The sequence below is a fragment of the Candida pseudojiufengensis genome, assembly GCF_024610245.1.
Source record: "Candida pseudojiufengensis strain CBS 10847 chromosome Unknown scaffold7, whole genome shotgun sequence".
Taxonomy (NCBI): domain Eukaryota; kingdom Fungi; phylum Ascomycota; class Pichiomycetes; order Serinales; family Debaryomycetaceae; genus Lodderomyces; species Lodderomyces pseudojiufengensis.
The window spans coordinates 347747-365925 of record NW_026261527.1 but is presented as its reverse complement, the minus strand read 5'-3'; the positions used below and the strand labels follow the sequence as shown (position 1 = coordinate 365925).

The 18179-nt window shown below is 28.7% G+C and overlaps 5 protein-coding genes across 5 annotated transcripts; 3 read left to right on the top strand and 2 right to left on the bottom strand. All coding sequences in view use genetic code 12, as the record gives it.

Annotated features, from left to right (window-relative positions):
* Positions 1-4185: 4185 nt before the first annotated feature.
* KGF55_002136 (uncharacterized protein) lies at positions 4186-5136 on the top strand (the record flags this gene model as incomplete). The annotated part of the gene is made up of 1 exon (XM_051756786.1): positions 4186-5136. The coding sequence occupies one exon, from the start codon at positions 4186-4188 to the stop codon at positions 5134-5136; it is 951 nt and encodes a 316-aa protein (XP_051615124.1).
* Positions 5137-11332: 6196 nt separating this feature from the next.
* CYC3 (holocytochrome c synthase) lies at positions 11333-12163 on the top strand (the record flags this gene model as incomplete). The annotated part of the gene is made up of 1 exon (XM_051756785.1): positions 11333-12163. One exon carries the CDS (start codon positions 11333-11335, stop codon positions 12161-12163), a length of 831 nt encoding a protein of 276 aa, XP_051615123.1.
* Positions 12164-12334: 171 nt separating this feature from the next.
* On the bottom strand, positions 12335-14473 carry KGF55_002134 (uncharacterized protein; the record flags this gene model as incomplete). The annotated part of the gene is made up of 1 exon (XM_051756784.1): positions 12335-14473. One exon carries the CDS (start codon positions 14471-14473, stop codon positions 12335-12337), a length of 2139 nt encoding a protein of 712 aa, XP_051615122.1.
* Positions 14474-15200: 727 nt separating this feature from the next.
* Positions 15201-15995, top strand: KGF55_002133 (uncharacterized protein; the record flags this gene model as incomplete). The annotated part of the gene is made up of 2 exons (XM_051756783.1): positions 15201-15908; positions 15969-15995. The coding sequence occupies 2 exons, from the start codon at positions 15201-15203 to the stop codon at positions 15993-15995; spliced, it is 735 nt and encodes a 244-aa protein (XP_051615121.1).
* Positions 15996-16082: 87 nt separating this feature from the next.
* Positions 16083-18005, bottom strand: KGF55_002132 (putative electron-transferring-flavoprotein dehydrogenase; the record flags this gene model as incomplete). Its single annotated transcript, XM_051756782.1, has 1 exon — positions 16083-18005. One exon carries the CDS (start codon positions 18003-18005, stop codon positions 16083-16085), a length of 1923 nt encoding a protein of 640 aa, XP_051615120.1.
* Positions 18006-18179: the final 174 nt, after the last annotated feature.

Genomic DNA, 18179 nt, shown 5'->3' with positions numbered 1-18179 from the left:
ATTATTAATGGTATAAGTTTATTAATTATTTTTTTATTGTAAATCAATGTCTGTTGTTCAGTAACTTTTGAAACACAAAATAAAATCTATTCAGACACAAAATTTTGGATACAGACACGGACACAGACTTTTTTCATACTACTATACTTAAAATTAAGATTTCAGAAATTTAACCAAAAGTAGAAGAAGATAAACCTTTTAAAATCAATGAGTGCTAGTTAAATTATTCAAGAAATGAATCATAAGATCTCAAATTTATATATAAGTTTATTTCTTTTCGACAATTGTGTGAAAACTATCTCGAGGTGTAACGGAACAATTGTTAAAATTGAAACGAAGCTCAGTTCAGTTGTTACTCATCAAAAAATACTTGAGAGTTTGACTTTGTTGGTTCTATACCACAATGTTGGCTTCAAAATAAGTTTGCATGGATCTCAAAAACTAGTAATTAGGAGTAATAAATTTGAACACAAAATACAAATTGAGGTTATACTATTTTTTATTTGTGAAAAATTAAGATATAGAAAAAGAAACAAAAGAGGAATAATAATAACTCCTTTTATTTAATACACAGTAAAGTATACTCACACTATTAAGTTATTATAATTTGGAGGACAATACATAATCTTAATCAATTTTTAGCCTAAAGCCTATAGACACGAAACTTCACTATAAGCAATTTTAAAGTTCAACCATAGTAGTTGTCAGATCCTTTCAAATTTGAATGAATAAGAGAACACGTCTTTCTCGATGCTAATCATTGTATTGCTTAAAAGCTAATGATAGAAGTTGTATAAATTTTGCAAAACGAATTGCTTAATCAATTTTTTACATGCAAATGGTGATGACATCTATTACCTATTGTCTTGGTTCGATTATTACTTATTATTTTGCCCATTCCCAATCTTTGGTTTTGCGTGTTTTATGTTTTTAAAAAACAATACTTAATAAAGGTTACACTATATATATTTTGCCTTACGAAGAAACGTTTATATATTCAGGATATTAAGATTTCAAAAATTTGACTACAGTAAGTTATGTTCAAATTCATAGACTGATTGGGTTAATAGTTTGCAAAATTAGATCCATCTCCATATAGCTCTAGATCAAGCTTTTTCTCATTTATGATACTTTAAAAATAAATAATACAACTCATTCAAAAGCGTAAATATTAAGATTTTTAAATTAGCGGATTTTTAGAGACTTTTTTTTTTTCTTACTTCTTTCGATAACTCCATCAATTAAAAGTTTTTTCTTCGGACTTCGAGTCGAAGGTAGGATTATTATTCAGTGGAACATAGAACTGAGCTCAAATCACTTTGTTCATTATCATAATTTTGTCGATTAAAACCGTGATCAACTTTTAATTTTGAGTTTAAGTTTTTTCGAATCTGAAGATACTATGAAATCTTATACTGTAAAATAAATTTTAATTGCTGCAAAATTAAGTGTCAGAGTTAGGTTGTAAAGAGCTACCATGTAACATTTCAAAACCGATAGATCTATAATTTTTTAAACTTTACATTAAAGTTCTAAATTTCACTTTTGGATTCAAGTTTTGCAGTTATGTATGTTCATAAGATCTGATTTTGATCGATTGGTTGTAACTTAGCTTTTCTTTTCAATGTTGCAGTAAAAAAATAGAAAGAGGAGGTGAGTTGAAGGTTCAATTGAAGCGAGGTCGTCGATTTCTCACAAACCAGGATCCTCTACAAATGTACAGTTGGAGTTTGGACAATCTTTAGATCAAATTTAGTGAGAGATCGGAAATGTCTAGGCTACTTGTTACAAACTTTTAGTTTGATGGATCGTTTATTGGTAAAACCACTGGGTCTATTGAACTAAAGAAGTTAAATTTGAAATAGGGGAGATTGAGCCGTACTGGCGGAATCAGTTTCATTAAAATAGACAGACTCAATTTTTTATGCACATACATTATCTTGTAGTTAGGCTAAGTCGTAAAATAAAAATTATATTCGGAAAATTTATTTTTTCTGCCTTATCTGATTTCTTGTTCTATTCCATTAATAAATAAGTTCAATTTTAATACAATATACTTAATGAGACATACATTCTACGAATACCTCAAATTAAATTAGCAATTATGGTCTGAGAAGTTCTGGCAGGTGGAGAATCGGTCTTAACAACATTCGTTGAGATTCAATCGGTTGAAGTTGAAGAATCTTGAAAAAAAGGAGAATAAACCAAAATATTTCATTGAACACTAAAACCAAATTTTTTTATTCACAGGTTTTTGAACTAAAAGTCTTTCTGTGTCTCCAAACTTAAAACGTTTTCAATGTTGCCCAATTTATGTATCATTTTGATCCAGGCTAATCTCAAAATTGGAACTTTCAATAAGTTATTCAAAGTCTTTTGAATATGAGAAGCTCATGCTGATCAAAGATTACTCTTCAAAAATTATATCTTTCACACTTCAATTTTGATTGTAATTAAATTGAATTTTTTAAAGATATTCATATAAAAAGAAACGATAATATAAAACCTTGTCTGACTTTATAACTATTTTAATTTACACCCAAATTAGAAAGATTAGGATGAGTTTAGTGTAAAAAAACCATGTGTTATGTTACACCTAATAAAACTTGTTTCGAGTTAAACTAAGATGATTTGAAATAGATGGTTATATCTATTAATAGAAATCAAAGGAGTATAATTACTGGAATCATTGAGTTCAATAACACAAATACTTAATGTGTTAATGAAAATTGTTTAATTTTACAAAAACAATTTGATTTTTTTTCAGTTGCTTAAGAAACTAATAAATTTTTTTTCAAAAAAGAGGTGTTTTCAAAGTTTGACAAATTAAAACATCTAGAAGGACTCAATTTCAATTCGAATGTCTGACCATTAATCACAGGAAAATGTTTCAAGTAAACAGTTGTATATTGTAGAATTTCTCTTCAATTTTATTTCAGGATGTAAAGTAGTATTTCAATAACATTTTGTGTACAGTTTGATTTTGTGTTTCAGAATTTTTCATTCATTTTTAGTTTGTTAACATGGAACACATGAAAACAATTGAAGACAGAAAAAAATTTTAATTGATCCGTTAAATTCAAATTATTCTCTAAAGATCTAAAATTCGAGAATTATGATAATGTAGAGTGATAATTCAAAGGATTAATAATTTCATGTTAAGAAAATGTTCAATCTTTTTGACGTGGTTAAGTTATTGTTTAAATTCAACTGATTTAAAATTAAATGAATTCCAATTTTATCAGTCAGATCACAAAAATTTAGAGATGTTTCTCTCAAAGTTTGTTCTACACCAATTATTGATTACAGTGTATTTGCGCATGGACAATTTTCCTGCTCCTCGATGGTCTGGTTTATTTTATTTCCCAAAAGTGTATATAGGTAATGTTTAGCCAACAATAAATAATTCTAGTTTATTAGTAGTTCTCAAATATACTTGAGTTTCAGTAATTAATAAAGAAAATTCCAAGTTTTATTAATTTGAACTTATTTTGGTATTGATGTTATACACAAATTCAAAATTATTTTTGTCCAACTACTTCCTCGACTGTCATTTGATCCTCACAATCACAAATTCTAATTCAAAGGAGAAAAAACTCCAATAGAACGATGATATAACTCTTTTATCCTATACTCAGAATACTTTTGACTCTATCCATTTTGCAACTTCAAATTGGAAGATAGAATCTCAATAGAAAATTATTCCAGTCTGACTAGTATGTTTTAAATGATCTCTTTGATTTTTCAGTGAAAACAAGTCAAGCTCTTTTTTCATGTGCATTTATAATCGCTAAGAATTGTGATTTGCACTTTACGATGAGCAAAGTCCAGACTAAGGGATGGTTGTTAATTCATTACGATCTTTGAATATTTGTGATAATTGTGAAACAAATATTTTAGTGTGAAAAAAATCAACGACAGTCAAAACTTAAAAAAAAAAATAAACTTGTATCTCAAAATCGTGTTAAGATGGATCCAACATATTCACTTTGTTTTGAGGCCAACTTAATCAATTTCTCCACAACAATAGCCTGAGTTCACAGTAGTCTTAAAAATTTTCAATAGCACAAATTGAGTCAAGAGAAGCTCATCTCACCTTTTAAATCAGGTATCGCAAAGAAGTAAAGTTAAAAACATCACACTCATTACACTAAAAAATCAAAGGACCAATACAGAACAACGAAGATGAGTACCGAGGAACCAAAAACAGTCGACGTATCTTCAACCACACTTGATGATATACTACAACGTCATAAAAAAGAAAATAAAGATCTTATAGCAACAATTACAGGCTTAAAGAAAGAAGCAACCAAAAAGACTCGAAAAAACGTGCTAGCGAGATGTCAAGAGCTAGAAGACAATCTCAAAAGAAAACATCAAGAAGAACTTTCTGAATTCAATAATGATGAAACAGCGAATACAAATGAGGAGGATGAAGTAACACCAGAACAGCTATTAGCCCAATTATCAGTAGAAGAGAACGACGAACAATCAGATGATAAATCTAAAGCACCATCAAAAGCACCCGAGGGTACTACTGGTTCATCTACGGGAAAAAAACGAAATAGAGCAAAAGAAAGATTAATCAAAAGACAACAAGAAATTGATAGAATAAAAGCAGAAGCAGAAAAAGAATCAGAAAATTCAATAAATTATAGACAAATAGAAATAGACTCAATGAATAAATTATTATCATTAAATGATTTAAAAGTATATGAAATAAAACCTGATGGAAATTGTTTATTTGCTTCAATACAAAACCAATTAATAGAAAGACATAATCTTGTTGAAAATGAAATATCAATCCAAAAGTTAAGAGACTTATCAAGTGATTATATATTAGAGAATAAAAATGATTTTATTCCATTTTTATTTGATGAAACAACTGGAGAAATTAAAGATATTGATGAATATTGTAATGAATTAAAAATAACTACAATGTGGGGATCTGATATGGAAATTTTGGCATTAAGTAAAATTTTTGAATGTTGTATAATTATTCATCAAGCTGGTGCTTCTAGTATTGAAATTAATAAGGATACAGTATATGATGATCCAAAACCAACATTACATTTAGGTTATTATAAACATTCTTATGGCTTAGGTGAGCATTATAACTCATTGTTGGATAGCTAATGGTGGTGTTCTTATAAAGGCATACTTTTTAATTATTATATGATCCAAAGCGTTGCAGATTATAGCATCAAATCAGACACTGAATACTAGTCTTTTGTGTGTTTTTATTTAATATCAATGATGTTACTTTACAACAACTAAAATCCCATGAACTCATCGGTAACAAGTTGTTGATCAAGATAAAATAAAGTTATTTTTATTCATATATGCGGTTGTCTATGACGTGATGAAGTATGCTGAGGATTATACCAACAAAACTAACACAAAGTCTTAGATTATGGTGCTGGTTGGTGATGAAAATGTCTGTGCTTAATTTGCCTTGATGGATTTGATAATTTGGTACAAAAGCTATTATTATGTATCCTATGACACATTATTGTCTATGGGGTTGATAATGAGTAAAATAAAATATTTTTTAATCAATAAATCAAGAACTGTCAAAGTGAACCAACTAGCAGAAAGATGCATTAATTACATCTTTTTATTGATAAAAGTCTTGTGAGGAAATTGTCCAAGACTTTGTATAAAGTAGTCGGATTTTAATTAAAATTCAATTGGTCCCCTATATCAGCTACCCCGACTAAGCAATATTTTATGATAGGATCTCGTTCTTCTTTTGATTCAACAACTCAACACTTCAACAACTACAGTATTCCAAAAAAATCTTTATTTTTTTCTTATCTTATTTAATCCAATCTAATTATTAAACAGATTTCAATTTCTTAAATCTTACTGTTAAAAATCAAATCTAAATCTAAATTCAATTTTAAGCTTTTATGCATACCAAAGTAGAAAAAGAAATCCAAATTTGCTCCAAATAAAATTTATCGATGATCTAAAGTTACTCGTAAATTAAATCTTAAATTCTGTTATGTACAGTATTTACTATGCACGTAACTGCGTAAATATTTTATGTAGTAAATTTACGGAGTTCAGTCAAAAAGGTGATAATGCATAATTAAATTTCTTATTATAAGCGCTTTTGTGTAACAGAATTTTATCTTAAATTAATTATCATTATCTGTGTGCTGTCGAAAATATAATAATTGAAAAATTTCAGATCGTTGTCAATTGAAGATAAGGCAATTGACCATATCGTTGTATAGTACAATTACCTGTAAATCCTTTCGCCTTAACCAAAATTGATTGTTACATTCTTCTATTCGATAGTGTACATTGTTACAGTTCAAATAAGAAAACAGTAAAAGCAAAAAAAAAAAAGTTTAAATGTGAAACTTTCAGGATGATAACTGCTGTTGAAATTTTCAAATAATTAACTTACTTATTGCTGTATCATTAAAAATATTTTTGATCAGATTTTGTGTAATCAAAGAATTTTTCATTCCACCAATGAAAAATATTAAACAAATGTTGGAGATTTCAGATTGTAAAAACTACAAAATTCTTAGCGGAAAAAGGAGGTACTCAGTGACAGATCATGTTCCTACCATTTGACATTCATTTCAAATTTATTGAAGAAACCACAATAACACTTTTTGAGTGAGGATTTAGAAATGAGGTAATCATTATTGAATTGGAAAAAAAAAATTACTCAAAAGTAAAATTATACTACCTTCAAATACAAACGTATCTGATTTCATTCAATATTATTGGTCTATCTTACTGACGCAGGAGGGCTCTATATTAAATCCAAAAGATTTCTGATTAGCAGTCGGGCTTGGTTTGAATCTGAAAAATATTTAGAATGAAATCAAGAATTTCGACGAATTGATTTAAGTTTAAGAATAGTGTGAGCTTGGAATAATTAGTCTCTTGCTCTATGATACCTTTAAGGTTCAAAGATCCACAAACAGTTTTTTTTTGAATCTAAGAAAATCCCATTTTATACTACTCACTAATACAAGGATTTTACAAATTAATTTCCATAACTTCATACACATTCATTCCATCTATTAAATAACTCAATTGAGTTAAACTTTCATTTGACACAAAATAAGACGAGTTAATTCTTTTCAAATCCATTAAACACAAAACAGGTGCTTAGTTCTATGATAACTCATAACAAATTATGTCATTTTTAACTATTGTATAAAATAATTCAAGAACTTGGAGGAAAAGACAAAGAAAGACTGAAAAATCCACAAAATAAAAACAGACAATTTTTGATTAATTTTTTTGTCTTGTTAAATTTTAAATCAAATAAAAAAAAAAATTCAATAAAACATGGATATCCTGATTTCAAAAGGGATTAATTTTTCACTTTACTGTCCTCTCCTTATCGAAGTTTACCTTGAAGGCATAGAAAAATATGGTTCATCCTTATTGTCAATTTCTCTTGCATTGACTTTTATCTTTCAAGTTCTTCCCCGACCCGGATAATTTTCACACTCAATTTTACGAATTTGGAACTTATTTTGTTATATATCTTACTGTTCTTTAATTTAATTAATCAAAGTTCGAACCAAATATTTGAACGATTAATTTCAAGCGTGGTTGATTTACTCTTGCCAACTATGGAAGTAAAAGTTCAGAGATGACCTGACATTACTTACTTAATTGAAAACGCAAATTGTGCATGGACAATTACACAATTCGATGAGTTGGACCTGGAACTGAAAAAAGAACAACTGAAAAAATGGATTTAGTCGAGGAATGCTTAAAGTTAAACGTATGTTTATTGTTGCATATGCGAATGAAAACTTAGTGCGAATCGTTCAAATTTTTTCGCTTTGGTTCGACATCAAATCGTCCACCTCTTAGGCTAAAGGTTAAGAAAACTTTCCAAGCATTACTATGAAGCATAAATTAATACCCGTTATCTATCCCTTCATATCTATATTAGTGAGTTGAGCCCTAATAAAGGGGAGTCGATAGGTTGTTTTCTACTAAATTTAGACAATGTCTTTTATTATTTCAAATAGTTTTAAATTTTCCACACAATTAATTTAAGTGATGAAATATTTGTGCATATCCAATTTAATAAATGTCCATTTTCAAATTATTATGAAGAAGAGCAATGTCGATGACAATTTTCGATGACAATTAACAGCTGTCATACGCATGGTTTATTCATTAATTGATTATTTGTTTGCTTGAAATTGTATGTGAAACAGACAAAACGTTAAATGTGATTGATTGCAAACGATACTTTTCACTTTTTGCTAGTCAAATTACAAGAAAGACAATCAGATGGATTTAGCTTGTAGTAAATAAGGATCAACTTGAAATAATCTAGCACTTAGTTCAACTTTTTTCCTTGAAAGAAGGAGTTAATTACATCATTATTAAATCTTGAAATTTGATATCGTCAGACAAGGTAATTTATCATACTATTTAAATCTGACTGAAATAATTTAAGCATTGTTCGTGAGAAATTCTTCATTCTTCACTTTTTTAGTAACGAATTAACCTATATATGGTATTATTAGTCTTTAAAAAGCTTTAAAAAGCTTATAATAAAATCACAACTAATTTCACTAACATTTTAAGCTTTTTATTGTATGAAAAACAACTTTTTAAATTGTAATAACTACGAAATTAAATCTAGATAAAATGGACAGATCATCTTAGGAGCATCGAGTATGACCTACCTATTGATTTCAGCTACATCTAGGTTTCGTCAATTTCCCTATGCACAAGTTTACTAGGGTATTTTGAAAAAGTGAATTTAAAGCATTAAAACTGTCACAAGCTTCAAGAGGAAGAACAATAAGGTACTAATTTATTGTGATAGCGAGTAGATTTACTTAAAATAGAAAGAACATTAAAACGTATAAATTGTTCAAAACCTTTGTGAAACTATAGGCTTTCTAGAACCTCAACACCCCTCTATCAAACTGTTGTTTTTTCAACTCAGTATATGGAATATTCCAACAAACGTACAATTTGGCTCACTATTTTGTTTTGTCATTTTGTCAATCTTTCTCCAACTTTGTTTAAGCTTAAATCCTTTGCAAAAACTCACAAGAACTAAAACTAAAGTTAATTTCAGATAAACCATTTCAAAATTAACGTCTGATTGTCGATTTGCAAGTTATCAAGGGGATAATTCTAGAGCCACATGTGAAAAATTTCATAAGGTTTGTGATACATTTTTATCTTTTTCATAAATAGATTAATAAAGCAGCAAGATACAAGTGATTTCAAGATTTTAAGGAGTACATTCAGCAGTTTCACCCCTTGTCTCAAATTGAGAATACTATTTTTAGTAGATGTAGTATCTTTAAAATATTTATCTGTGACATTAAAGAAGATGGTTAGAATTTGTATATCCTCGCTAAAAAAAAAAGCAGGTTCCGCGCTGCTGGTTGTCTGACAATCACTAATTTAAAAATTAAATTCAATATACAGAACGAAAGTATTGAAGATCTTCTGTCTTATTATTATGTAGAAAAAGAATACTAGGCCTAATAAATAGTTCAATTTTCCAAAAAAAACGTATTTCATGGTTCGTTAATGTTAAGACCCTTAATTTTTGCTGCATTTTTCGGTGTCGTTAATTTTATTTATAACATGATGGATTTTTATTAAATCCTATTTACGCATATTGATCAGCAAAAGTAAACCACTTATTGACGTTAAAGTATTATTTTGAGTCTCGGTTGAAATGCTGACAACTTCATTTTTTACTTGCAATTAATATTAAAGCCGTACAAGGACCCTGCTGATCAAATCAAATTCTGGGGACTTTTGGCCATAAACTTACAGTTCATCTTGCCTATCAAAATTCTTTTGACTGGGATAGATTGATTGGCAATAATGTTTCAGGATGCTATGTGACATTTTTCAGACTTTCGTAAGCGCCTTGAAACATGATATGATAAGTGATTGAATCTCGCATTAGACTTATTAAATTAGACGAACAAAAATTTCGAAAATCAATTCTAGAAACTAATTTATAGTTGATAATAATTCATGGTTTACGAAATCTGGAGTTTAGCTGTAAATTAATACCGGATCAAACCTTTGCATTCTTTTTTGCGTATTAGGCTTTTCCAGAAAACGACAAAGCTCAAATCAGAATGGAGGTGAGCTTTTTAATTTTTTGAAGGACTTTGTTGCAAAATTTACCAAATAGATTTTTTTTTCGAATCATGATCTATACCGTTTACAGTTGAGTAGCATATAGACCCAAAAAGAAAAATGTAGCGAGGTGTAACGGCACCGTGGGTGTATAGTGAAGACAATCCTCAAACTGATTTCTTGTGTATGGCGATTTTCTTCTGCATTCAAATTGGACTGGCCTCACAAGCAGAGACGGCCACGATTAATTATGATTTCACTTTTCATGTTTGCAAGAAAAAAATGTCTGATCAATTGTACGATAAGTCTCAGAACCACTTAAATTTCCAGAAATGACGTTAATAGTGGATTTGCAGATTTGATTTTTTGTATTTAGGCTATTTTTGGAATTTAGTTTTTCTCGTCTAAATCATGTTTCAGATTTAAATTTTAATGTTTCAAATTTTAATTGGATGACCAATTTACAATTCTTTGCAACATCAGCAGTTGACAACTCCAACAAACTTTAGGCTAGCTATTTTATCCTTTTGTATTGAAGAATTTTACGAAATGAAGTTTAAAACTTTAAAACCTAGTTAAATTGCCGTATTGCCAATCCAGCTGGGCTAAAAAATAACAAATCGTCAAAATATACCACGATGCATAAGGTTATTTTGCTTGGGTCAAAAGAGAGTGATCAAGTTGTCATTACAACCATTTGAGGGGTCACCTTTTCAATCCACTTGTTGAATTTGGGATTTCATTGTGGGTTCCAGATTCGGTAATTTAAAATCTGTATTCAATTGTAGTTAAAGTTTTTAAAATTTTGAAATCACTGAAATGATGCAGACATTGAATCTAATCAATGAACCTGCTTGGAAAGCTTGATGCAAATAATTTGTTGTTTCGAGAAGAATTATAATATTGATGTTTTGACGATTATCATTTTGATATATGAGGTTTCACACTACTAAAACTAAATAAATGTAGTAACAATCACAGTGAACCAGGTCAGTAGCATGGTAAACTAATAATACCTCTCAGTTCAAAGGAGAGAGCTTCTGGAAAGATTAGATGTTTGCTCGTATGAGTTTTAGTTTTCAAATAAAGATTTCTTTTTTTCTCTTTGGATTGATATGGAAAAAAGATTAAAAACGTATCAAAGCTCATCTAATACTAAAATAGTCCGTTATCAAATCTATAAGTTCAAAGCACCAAAGATTTACATCAAATAATGGGTTGGTTTTGGGCAGATAATAAATATCAAAAACATCAGACTGCTACACCTAGTCAAATAACATCATCAAATTCATCTAATATACTGGGATGTCCCATAGATCATTCATCATTTAAATCATCTAAATCATCAAATCAACCAGTATGTCCAGTTCTACCAACATCATCCTCAAATTCAAATGATGAAGTATTGAATCCATTAAATAATATGCCAATGGCTATATCAAGTGAATTAGCACCAGGTCAAAAAATAAAATTATCAACTGAAAGAACAATATCTACAATTCCAAGAGGTGAATCAACTGATCAAGGATTATGGGAATATCCATCACCACAACAAATGTATAATGCAATGTTATCAAAGGGTAAAGGAGAAGGAATACCTGAAGATGCCGTAGAAAGTATGGTTGAAGTACATAATTTTTTAAATGAAGGAGCATGGCAACAAATTTTGGAATGGGAAGATAAATATACAAATGAAAGTAAAATAGAACCAAGATTAAAAAAATTTACTGGTAAACCTCATGATTTATCTCCCAAGGCTCAAATGTATTTATGGTTAGGTAAATTTTTTCCAAATACTTTTAATACAATACCACCATTTGATAGACATGATTGGACTATATTGAGAAGTATGGGACCTAATCAAGGTTGGAAAGAAGTAAGATATGTTATAGATTATTACGGAGCTCCAGATGATGAAGAAACTGGTATGCCTGCTTTTATGTTGGATACAAGACCAGCTTTGGATGATTTAACTAGTATAAAGGATAGAATTATAGATTTTGCTGGTCCTACTTGGAAAAAGGCAATGGGAGAGGAAGTTTAGTCATTTTTTTTGCACAAATCATTGAGGTGAGGTCTCTTCCTGGTATTTTGCTTCTTATCTTGTACGATAGTTTTATTTGGGGTTACATGGCTTTTATGCGGAATGAATTTATAGTGATGTAATAATAATACACAACGTTTATTTACATGTATTTCATCTAACTATAGACATTTATTTAAGTTGTTGTAAAATTGATGAAGGAACTTCCACAATCCTACTATTGATTCTGTTTAATAATCTTGGTAATTCATTACCATAATTATTTAACGGATTTAATGATAAATCTTTTAAAATACCTTGTATAGCATCTTTGTTTTTCTTATTCAAAAAATGATTTAATAAAAAGTAATAAGTATAATGATTTGGTTTTGATTGAGTTGAATTTTTCAATTCTAAATAATATTTAAAAGCTAAATTTTCATCACGATTTAAAAGATTTTTTATAACGGTATTCCAAATTTGAACATCATTTCGAATATTTTTTATATAATGATCAAAAATTTTTTCACCAATTGAAATATCACCAAATGATAATTCTCCAGCCAACATGTTACTTTGAATCCATGCTGATCTAGGATATTTTTTTCTAATAACATTGTATAATTGTCTTGCTGCTTCAATATTGGTAGATTGAATCAATCCATTTAACACTGAAGCATAAGAATGTTCATTTAAATGCTTTGCTCCTTTTAATGTATTAAGTAAATCCACTAAATTTGGGGTTTTACCAATTTCTATGAGATATTTGAAGTAAGCATTAATCATTGTAGTTATTGATGCAACATTTTCTTCAATATTGTTTTGTTGCATAAATTCATTTATACCAAACATTGCTTTGTAATTCTTTCTCTTTGAATAGTAAGATAAGAAATCATTCATTGTACCACTACTTGGTTTATATTCACTACCGTCAGTAATGTACTCTTTCATCTTTGCCTCTGCCTCATCGATCTTGTTGTTGAAAATTAATCCTCTTAATATACCATCTTTTGCAACATTATTTATACCCAACGCACTATATTTTTTTGCATAATCTTCCGCAATATCAAATTTATCAGCAGTAGCATATGCTGTGATTATGGAACTCAATGTACCTGAATTATAACTCAATCCACTGGATGTAATAGTTTTCAAAGTTCTTTCAAATTTAGACATGAGTTCTTCTCTCTGTTTAGGAGAGGCACTGTTGAACCTGTTCGGGTTAATCATAGCTCTCAAAACTAAATTCCATGCATCAATAGAAGGCAGTAAACCACTACTTATAATATTTTGAAACATTCCAAAGACTTGATCATATTCATCAAAATATAAATATTTATCCATCAATTGAACTAATATTTTTTCTTCAACTTTTAAATCACGACTTGAACAAACTTCTGCTACTTCCAAGTATATATTATCCAATTGTTTTTTATCTACAGCTCTGAAAATACGTTGTATCATCTCTTTACTGTTTGGATCAATTTTGTTTTTCCTGTCATTTTCAAGAATGGACGTGAATTTTGAATATTGGTCAGTCTGATATAAATTTAAATCCTTCAAAGTATGCATCACATCTCTATAAAGTGGTATTTTACCATTGATTGTAAATTTCACTGCATCATTGTCTGAATAAGCTATATTTGAAGATGAACAAGAAAGTACATAATTATAAAATACTATATTTGGTAAATGAAATGCTTTGAATTTATATTGACCTGGAGTATTTGGAAGTTGAAAATATGGAATACCATGTAATTTATCAAATTCTATGAATTGTACCCATAATTGAATTAATTTTTGAAATTTATTTTCTTCTTCCTCACTTTGCAATAATTGAACCGCCAACTCTGTGAAATGACTTTGATGGGCGATACGATATTTGATAAATAAATCAATTAAATTTTGTAAGTTATGTACATTATAATTGTCTTTATCTTGTTTCAATTTGTATAATAATTCTGAAGCTAATGGAACAAATGAAAAATATAAATCACGATCACTTATTCTTTCATCTTTTTGAACTTCTCTTAAAAATGAAATACCTTCTTCAAAAATTTCCTTTGACTCCTGTAGATTATCTGATTGTAAGGTTGTTTTAATTTGTTGGCTTATATCTTTCAATTTCGAGTTTAGCTCTCTTGGTCTATATTGAGTTCTACCATTTTTAATTTGACTTGTATTGGTTATTGGTATAGTAGTTGATGATGATTGGACTTGTGAATGAACTTGAGGTTGATTGGATAGGTGCCTATTAGAAATTGCTGTACGACAGGCAGTGTTAAGCCTAGGTAGCCTTATTTTTGAAGCTCCTCTTCTATATGGTATCATTGGTTGATATAAAGTTCCGAAGCTTATAGTTTTAATAAAATCAGAAAATTTTCAAATTTTTCACGCATAAATCATTTTCTGGAGAGTATAGTTGCAAAATCAATTATCTTATTAAGTAGAAGTTGTCAGAAATGTTCGTTCGGGCATTTGCAATCAGCTAATTAAGAGTTGAAAGTAATTAATCATATGTACATATAAGTCCTTTCAAAAAAAATTTCAATTTATTCTTTTTTTACTATATATAGTCAAAAGTTGATAAATCAAATCTAAATTTGTTAGTACGATGACTTTAGTGTCTATATCCCCTTCAAATCTTTAAACATATACACTTATGAAATGAATATCAGATATAATTAATAAAATAACAATTCTTATCATAAACAAAATATCAATTGAGCTGGGTTTATGCAATGGAGTCTAACGACTCAGTATCATCATTGTAAAGTAAGCTTTATATGATTGATTAGTGGGAAAATGTGATTAATTTTATCATACCTTAGAAGTAAGTAGTTGAAAACATGACTGACTAATGAAGAACTGAAAAATTGACGTTGTTGTAGTTGTAAATTGAGAAAGAAGAAATGTTATGTGAAATAAAAAAAGTTGATTATAAAAAATTATTCTTCATCTTCCTATTAAGATTTGATCTATTTTTATATACACTACTGCCAAATATCACAATACATAATCAGATCACATATACTCATTAGCTAGTTCTTCACTTTACATGAGTAATGATCAATCGTATAATCATATAACAAACAAGTACCAATCATCGTCAAATCAGGAAGATGGTATAGATGCAAATGATGAAAAATCACGACAAACTCCTCTAGTTTTCTTTAATTATCATGAATATTTAACATCTCAAGATCCAGAGAATAATCAACCATCATTAGTTATCAATCATTTCCCCAACAACCACGTGATTGATAACAACGCTGACAATTCAAAGAATACAAGAATAATTAGAATCCCAAGGATTTATCATAGTACACCTTATTCTGATTTAATTCCTCAATTTTCTTTATCATATCCTGGAGAAGAAGAAGGTGCAATAAAAATTGAAAATGATAATGAACTGATACAACAAGAAGAAATAATTGGGATATATGATGACAATAAATTTGGAACAACTTCAAAAGTTATTGGTTTACAAATTGATGAAGTTTTATTACATAATATTATAAATCATATTAATCAATCATTATATAATGCATACAATCCATTTAATATTTATAATTTGATTGAAAACTTATTAAATATATTCACAGGTGGATTATTCATTGAGTTTTTGAATTTATTTAAAATTTATACTCATTCTAAGAGATTAGTTATGAGTTTGGAAAAATATATCATAAATACTAATAAAGACCTCGCGAGCCAAGGTATAGACTTAGTTGTAATATCACCGAGAAAAACTGGGTATTTGTCAGTATGTATCACATTACATGTCTATTCTAACAAACTGCATTACTAACGCAAACTCATTTAGATCGACTTGCAAATAACAAGACCATAAACTAATTTTCATTTCTCTACATGTATATTTCATTATTCAATAAATAAATTAAATTAATTCGTTAGCTTATATATACAGAATAAACAACTAACTCATATAATATTTTGGACCATCACCACCTTCAGGTACAGTCCAATTAATATCTTGTGAAGGAACTTTTATATCACAAGTTTTACAATGAATACAATTTTGTGAATTAATTTGAAATTTAACTCCTACAGGATTTGAAGAATCTTCAATATATTCATAAACTCCAGCTGGACAAAATCTTTGTTCAATACCTTTATATTTTTCCCAATTTAATTCTGAATGTTTTTGTAAATCTTGATTTGGGACTTTTAAATGACATGGTTCATCTTCATCATGATATGTTCCTGTTCTTGAAACTGATGTTAAAATATCAAATGTAATTTCATTATCTGGTTTTGGATAATCTATAGGTTTAAATTTTGATGCTTGTTCTGTAGCTTGTGAGTCAGTATGATCAAATTGTAATGTCCATGGTTCTTTACCTTTTGTTATCATGGTTGTTATTCCTGAATGAGCTAAACCTCCAATTGTTCCTAATGGAGTATTGAAACTTGGTCTTACATTTCTAACTTCATATAACTCTTTGTAAGCCCATGAACTTTTGAAATTTTCTTCATATTCTGATAATGTTAATGGTTTTTCAATAATCTCAGATAAAAATTCTTCTTCATCTTCTATTTCTTCAGAATCTTTAATTTTTTCAAATATAGTTTCAGCTGCTATAATACCAGATTTAATAGCAGTATGAGTTCCTTTAATTTTAGGAACATTTAAAAACCCAGCACTACAACCAACTAATATACCACCGGGGAAATACAACTTAGGAATACTTTGATAACCTCCTTCATTTAAAGCTCTTGCTGCATATGAAATACATTTACCATTTTTTAAAAATTGTGAATAATAAGGATGTTTTTTCATTTTTTGAAATTCTTGATAAGGTGAAATATATGGATTTTTATAATCTAAACCAATTACTAAACCAATTGAAATTAATCCATCACCAAAATGATAAATAAATCCTCCTCCATAAGCAGATGAATCTTTAGTTAAAGGATATCCTAAACTATGTCCAACATATCCTTTTTTAAAATTTTCAGTTGGAACTTCCCAAATTTCTTTTATACCTAATCCATAAGTTTGTGGATTTGAATTTTCTCTTAATTTAAAATTATTTATAATTTGTTTACTTAATGATCCATGACAACCTTCTGCAAATACTGTTATTCTTGCATTAAATTCCATTCCTTTTTCAAATGAATCTTTCGGTGCTCCATTTTTATCAATTCCCATATCTTGAGTTGCCACACCTATTACAATATCTTTTGTTTTTGGATCATTATATATTACTTCACTTACCGATATTCCGGGATATAATTCAACACCTAATTCTTCTGCTTGTTCACTTAAATATTTAACAACTGTATTTAAACTCGTTATATAATTTTTCCCAGCATTTACCAATTGAGGTGGTTCAGGTAATGAAAAAGATGAATTTTCAGTTAAATATTTCATATGATCTTCAGTAACTTTTGTAACTAAATCTTCAGGTAATGGAATATCTCTTTCATCATCAGGGAATAATTCTTTAAATGCTTGAGGTTCAATTACTGCTCCACTTACAATATGACTTCCAAAATCTGCTGCTTTTTCTAATACTATAATTCTTTTATCTCCATTACCATTTTCATTATCTAGTTGTTTTAATTTAATTGCTGTTGCTAATCCAGCTGGTCCTGCCCCAACTATACATACATCAACGTTATCTTTTGGTCTTTCTTGATTTAAAATTTCTAATTGTTCTTCAGTTAAATTTGAATTTGTCGAATAATATTTGCATGAATATTTGTGTATATTTATTGGTGAGTTCGATAGTATTGGCGAGTTCTTGATGGTATTATAAGTCAAATTTAGATTCTTATGAGACAACGCTCGAATTGAGGAAGTAAATATGCTTGGTCGTATTAATTTTATGAACATTGTATATGGTTTGTATGTCGTAATTATGAAATCAATACTTTAAGGACCTACAAAACTGTGTCAAAGGTCTTTTTCAAATCTCAACTAACTAAAATACAAATTAAATTCTTCCGTATGAAGTTACAATAATGAGTCTTTATGATTATTGGTGTATCAAATGTGTATCTTTTAAAG